The sequence below is a fragment of the Podarcis liolepis genome (genome assembly GCF_965112155.1).
Source record: "Podarcis liolepis genome assembly, chromosome: Z".
Classification (NCBI taxonomy): domain Eukaryota; kingdom Metazoa; phylum Chordata; class Lepidosauria; order Squamata; family Lacertidae; genus Podarcis; species Podarcis liolepis.
Window position 1 is genome coordinate 20,934,280 of NC_139570.1, and position 6,940 is coordinate 20,941,219.

Genomic DNA, 6,940 nt, shown 5'->3' on the forward strand with positions numbered 1-6,940 from the left:
TGCCGATTTCTTCCTGGACACTGCTTCCTACTACATTTCCCTATATCTCTGGGAAAATCTGGACATAGGGCAACCCTAGGATTTCCCAGGTGTGGGCAACAGCCCATATGCAAGATTTCTTCATGGGCAGCCATTTTGGATCAACATAGGAACTTGCTTTATACCAGGGCCATCTAGTTTGGTAGTATCTACATTGACCGGCAGCCGCTTTCCAGGGTTTCAAGCAGGAATCTTTCCCAGCCCTCCCTGGGGATTGAACATTGGATTATTTACATGTAAAGCTCTGCCACACCGCTACCACAGCCCTTCCCCCAAGCCATTGTCCTCAGACATTGTTTTCAGATTGCTGGATATTGTGAACTGGGTTGTAATCTGTGTCAGTGACTCCCAAACTTTATAGGATGTGGCACCCTGGGCTGGGGTGCTGAGGTGAACAATTGGCAGAAATCTGGGATGGCCCTCCCAATGGCATCTGTAGACAAGAGGTAGTGGCAGTGCAGGGAAATTAGGATATATGGAGTGAGACCCAGGTTTTACCAGCAAAGACTTGCTTGTCATAGATGTATCCCAGTACAGAAAAATTGTGCCAAAAGTTAAAAGGCGTATTAATCCTAAATCTTGAGGACAAGGTCCAAATCTTGAAAGTCTGCCCAGCTAGTTCCGTATACTTTAGGGTTGTGTTCTTAAACAGCAATTCCTCAGGCTCCATGGCCAACTGCTTTTGAAACCTTGGGAGTTCAAAAGCAGTTTGCAAAATGATTGCAGAAAGACTTCGTATGCAAAATCAACAACAACAACCCCAGCCAACTAAACCTACATAAGAGCAACATTTCCTATTAGATGTTTGAGAAGGGTGTGTTGAAGTTGCCCTTTGCATGCCAGTCAGGAAATCTTTCATTTTTCAGTTGTTTTTTTCTTTCTTTCTTCAAAATGTCGCAAAGTGCCCTTTGCAGTATTACAGTTTATTTAAATTGATTAGGGCACAAAACCATAGCTTCTTGCATTTGCTGTGTGAAACTTGAGCTTTCAGAATAAATAGCAAATAATTATTATTTTTAAAATCTAATGAATGTTTGCAGATGTAGAGCATGAATGATAATGTGTTTTCTTTGTTTTGCAACAGGAGGCCTTTACGGCTGATTAAAGAACTGCTTCCTTTCTTTCAAGTATGAACAAGTTCCCTGGACAAGCCACAGCTGATCAGAGGAGTTCATGTGCAAATGAATGTTGTTACATTATTTTTCTGCTTTTCTTCTTCTCCTATTGATTTTTCAAGTCTGAAACGCAAAACAGTCACGGTTAGGGGGAAAATGTTACAGGCACACTATATAATGGTGTGTGTGGAATGGGGGTGTCTTGGCTTTGATTGTTCACATATGAGTGGTTTTCAAACATTCTTCTTCCTTCAGTCTTAATTATATTGGCTCATCAGCAGAGATACTCTGATGTGTCTTGAAAAGGAGTTTGAGGTGTATGAGTTCATACAAGGGACTGCCAAGTTTGTCCTCCCCATTGACCCATGGGAACAGAGAATGTCATTTAGAATGTACCCAGTTCACTGCAAAGGTGAGTAGCAATGGGTGAATGGTTTTTCAGGAAAGCTCATAAGATGTTAGGAAGCTGCCTTGTACTGAGAGCATTAGTCCATCTCAGTACTGTTTGAAGTGATTTCAGGTGGGATGCTTCACAGTCAGTCCTACCTGGAGAGGCCAGGAGTTGAACCAGTTGATCTTCTGCGTGCAAGGCAGATACTCTAGCACTGAGCTATGAACTGAGCTTTTCATCAAGGGATGCTTGTGTTCCCTCAAATGCAATGTGGCATCTACTATAGCAAATTGTCTTTTGAATGAATTCCCCACCCCCTACTGCCCTGTTCTATAATCTCACTGAAAAACAGACACACACAACTTGTTATGCTTTGGATAAAATAAGTTTCTCCTCTCCCTCCCTCTCTCTCTTTTTTCGAAAAGTTCAGGTGTGCCACTTTTGAAATTAATCCATCATGCTGGATAGTTAGCAATGTCTGTGGGTTGACTTCATCACTTTGCAGTGCAAGGTCAATTGACAAAACTGAACAGTCAGGGTTGAGTTGTATATAGTAAACTTGCTTGCATGATTTTCGTGGTGTCAAAGGGCAGGGGGTGGGGAGCCCGACATGCTGGGGTGTGTGAATTGACTAGAAAGGACCATTTCCCATGGTAGATATCATGGTCAACTTAAGTTGGGAGGTTATTAGCAGGTGTCATTCAGAGAAAATTCCATGATGCCTATGCCCATTTTTCAAGTGTGACTTGGAAATGGTGTGATCACACAGTGACCATATTGGGAGCTTTAAATAGTGCAGAAATCATACCATGCTCCCCCTCAAGCTAATGCTAATGAAGACCCTCCAACTTGCCTAATCTGGGAAGGTCACAGCTATAGGGTAGTAATGGTGAGTTGTTGTGTTCACTGATAAAACTTGTTAGCCATGCACTTAAACCTCATTGATTTTTCAATCGGATAGAGGGGTGCCTATCTCCATTTGGGCAGTGCTCATTGTAAATAGAAAACTTGTGGGGCAGCATAGCAGGAAGGGTGTGTATGACACTTACCCAGAATCAGCCTAATGATGTATTTGATGGCAAACACTCATACTGGTGTGTCTGCCGAAATAACATCATCTTTCCTGATTCACATTGGTGTTGCAGCTAGTATTCATGTGGCTGTTTAGCTTTTCCATAAGGCCAATGAGTGTTAAGCACAAGAATGTTGTCACCACTGCCATAATCACTCTTGCAAGGGGATGAGGTGGGCTGATAAAAAGAATAATGAAAATGTGCTTTCGAGGAGTGTGGCTGGTGATTGTTATATTCCCAAGGCAGCTATCTTGGGACTAAGATTTGAAGCAGTTATTATCAAATTTGTTTTACCAATTGTGACTGTTATTATTAATCTTGATAGCATATAATTTTCTGTTTTGCATGTAGAGCTTTTTGTTTTCTTGTTCAGTCCTCTATACAGTACTGAAAAAAAATATGAAACAAACCCCAAGTTTTGCCCAGCAAAGTTGTTTTGTTAACAAAGTAACTCCAGTTTTACTCCCACCTAAAATATTGGAACTCTGGACCAGAGTAAACTGTGGTTTACTGTTGTAAATCATCTCAATTTCTGATCCACAACTAGCATATGCTTTCTCTACCCTTCAATTTTGCATTCCCAGGCAGGCTGCAAAAACAGGTTAATCCACCCGAAGCGAGCTTCCATTTATGCTTTGTTGGCTGCCATTATACCTTGCATTGGCCTATTTATTGGTAAACATGAGGGCAGCACCCAAAATAGAAATCAGAGAGAGAGAGACGGAGAGAAATAATATGTAGGAGGGGAAAATAATAATCAAGGTTTCCATTTGAAATGCATTAGGTATTTTCTACTTTTTTTCCAGAACTTTGAGATTTGCCTCTCTCGTTTTAAAAATCTTTATTTAAAAAAAATGTTTTCCCAGATTCTGCAAATTAAAGAGGCATACCCAAGGAGCACCATCATTTAGGAACCCAATAAAATGAACTAAATTGGACACTCTTGAACACTCTTGATCTAGCTCTGAGGGCCTTCTGCCGATTCCCTGTGAGAAGTAAGGTTACAGGGAACCGGGTTGAGGGCCTTCTATGGAATGCCCTTCGATCAGATGTCATGACTTTTAGAAGACATCTGAAGGCAGCCCTGCTCAGGGAAGTTTTTCATGTTTGATGTCGTATTGTGTTTTAATTTGTTGGAAGCTGCCCAGAGTGCCTGGGGAAACCCTGTCAGATGGGCAGCAAATAAATAAATTATTAATAGTATTATTTTTATTATTAGTATTGGCATACTTCCCAATCATTTCATTAGAACACCAACTGGAGATGTTTGTAGCTCAACAGCAGAGTGGTGTTTGTTATGCAGCTACAAAATAACACTTTACTAGGTTTTTGTAGGGATTTGTTTTGTGGGTACATGGGCGCTCCCTTCCCTCTCTTTTCTCACAGCGTGATGGATGTTGGTCATTTTGGGAGCTGACACATAACAGTCTGTATCTGTATCAATAAGCCCTTAACAGTTTACAGGGGGCAAGCCTACATATATCTTTGTTAAAACAAAATAAATATATTTGTAAGCTTGATTTCTTAGCTGTCGCCTGAAGTTTTTAGATTATTGGTGTATGAAGCTGGCAGCTCTACGAGATGATAATATCAAGTATGAAATGTTCTTTTTAAAAGTCAATTATATTTTTTAATTGGGTTGGGGAGAATTCAAGTCCCCTGATTTTTTAAACATGTAATACATGTTCTTCAGTGCAGCAGTCTCTAGCAGTAATGGGCTCACTAATGAGCAGAACTTGCCTGCAGAGCGCATTTTTCTCCATTTCACGGGGTTTGCCATACACATATCATGAAATACCTTTTTACCTGGAGCTTAGTTCTTCCCATTGAAGTATATGGGACAGGCAGCATCTATACATACAAAACCTCTTGGCTATGTGGAATAGCCAGAAGTCGCAACATTGCCTAAAGGGCTAACATAATGGACTTTAATATGGGGAAGAGGAAGTCATGAACGATGGGCAAGATGACCAAACCTTCCGGGCAATTATTGATTTTTAAGAATGGCGAACAAAAGAGACTAGAGCTTCACTGAAATCCCCGCCAGGGACACAACAGGTCCCCACAGGTTTTCACAATGCAAGCTGATACACTCCTAAGGAATCTTGGGGAAGCCATCTCATCTTATCTCCAGAACTGACACATCTAAAGCAACAAAAAGACGAGGTTGTAAGTCACAGCTCTGAAGCAATTAAGAAATTAAAGGACTTCCCTACCCACCCCTCACATTTTATTTTTACACTGTATTGAAGCTAGTACATAGAATTCTCCCAAGTTCAGTAGGTGTTATGGCACAGCCCAGAGCTATGTAGCTAACCTCCCCGTAGAAATATGATTTAGTCCTATGCTGATGTGGCTTCTTGGGCAAAATCACCCGTTCACTTCTCAACCTTTCTAAAGTTGTTTCAATGTGTGCTACTCAGTTCAAAAATGGTTAGGAGAGTAGGAACATGGCGTATTCACTATTTCTCCCCTTTCACACACAATTCATTCTCCCTGATTGGTCCTAATTATGCATTATTCTGCAGGTATACTTTTGAATTATTATTATTTTGCAAGCTAGGTGAGGAGGGATTTCTTTTTTCCAGGAAAATACAAACAAAAAATGAAATGAAATGAAAATGAAACAAAACACCACAACCCAATGTATCCCAAAGCATTTTATCCACACTTTGCATCCTTGTTTTTTCTAAATAAACTATCTTGTGTGTACATATTTTTGAAACTCGGAATGTTTTGCTGTTACACACCCCCACACTTTCCACAGAAGCACAAACTCCAATACTAGAATTGCTGCTGGAATTTGAATACCGGGGAATCCATATACTATTACTGCTAGGACAAATATCACCCTGTGGCGGAGAATTCACTGAATCCTGGTTTGGAAAAGCTAATTCAACTCAACTGTGCCTGCAATCCATGGCTCATGTTGCCCTGGAAAGGGAGGAGAGAACAGCTGCACAGGAGGGGAAGAAGGAACATGAGCCTGTTCCAGAATTCAAAAACCCGGCTGGAAGATTAGGAAAGCTGAATCAGTGTCTACTGTAGCTTGTCACCACCTTTTTTGGAGCTCTTTTTTTAAAATGGTCATTTGTAGTTCCCTTGCAATTAAGATAAAAAGAAAACAAAGAATTGCCCATCCCAGTGTAAAGCTATATAACAAATAGTCATACGCTTTGGTCGCTTATCAACAAGATTTTGAAGAGCCACCACAAGTGCGGGATGGATTGGGTAATAGTCTGGAGCCATAAAATATTTGAATGACACATAAGGGAAGCAAAGGGTGCAAAGGCTTAAGCAAAGGTACTTTTTATATGCCCCGCTGGATACTTTTGGAGGATACACCTCCATGTTCCTGCTACATCACAGTGAAGATCTGGTATCAAAAGTGATCTCAGTTTCAAAAGTGGTTTGCCAAGTGGGTTCTGTGGGGCAGCAAAATATAAGCCCAGAAAACATCTGGAAAGTTGAGCAGTAATCTGAATCTTGGCCTAGTTTGAAAAAATACAGATTTTTTTTTTTTTTGTATTGCATGATGAAATAAATGTGCACAGATGTTTTGGAAGCTGCTATAAAAAATTACTTTTTCATCAGTGATTTGGTCATTCTAACTAAGGCTCATGTGCAAATTGGCCCTTTTCCTCAGCACATCTCACTTCTATGTCTCACTGGCTGATGAAAGGGAGGAGTTTGAAGGCAGAGTCAATTTGAGTATTGAAGGACCACGTTATGGAAAGCACTAGGAAACAAAATTAAATGTTAACATTAGAAACATGGACCAAGCACACACATCCTGATCCTAAATATGCTTCAAAACTTACTTTGCAGCAAGTCTCACTTTATTGGCGCTTATTTTCAAGTTAAGTGAATTTAAATTTTAGGTGCAAGGTCACTTAATATAAAAACAGTACTGGGGTGTTATTTCATAATAAAATTAATGCACCCCCCATGCTGTGTGGCATTTGCTAGGCAGAGATATCATTAGTACTTCCTTTTTGGAGCACTCAGGCAGATGCAGCAAGCTGTTTTACCCTGCTATGTTTCTACCGGCATTGATCCAAATCAGGGTAGCTGTTCTGTTGCTGTTATTTTGAACAGCCTTGTTCCAATACTTGCACTATGATCAGAGTGCAACCATGGGAGTAAGCCGCCTGCTTCTACACAAGCCTGCTAGTAGTATATGTGCATGCACAAACTCACATACAGTGCACACTCAGGAGTGAGGTGATGCCATTTAGTCAACAAGTTCTTCAAAAACACTAAAGGGAGGGTGCAAGTACACTTGTTAACACATGTACATACTGTAATACCACATCATGATG

General features: G+C 40.5%; 1 protein-coding gene across 1 annotated transcript in view; it reads left to right on the top strand.

Annotated features, from left to right (window-relative positions):
• The window catches only part of POF1B (POF1B actin binding protein), a 45,163-nt gene extending 41,025 nt beyond the window's left edge, over positions 1–4,138 (top strand). The window contains exon 15 of the mRNA XM_083484735.1: positions 1,124–4,138. Within this exon, the coding sequence (XP_083340861.1) occupies positions 1,124–1,144 (21 nt within the window). The 3' untranslated portion in view covers positions 1,145–4,138. The remainder of the gene's footprint in view (positions 1–1,123) is intronic.
• Positions 4,139–6,940: the final 2,802 nt, after the last annotated feature.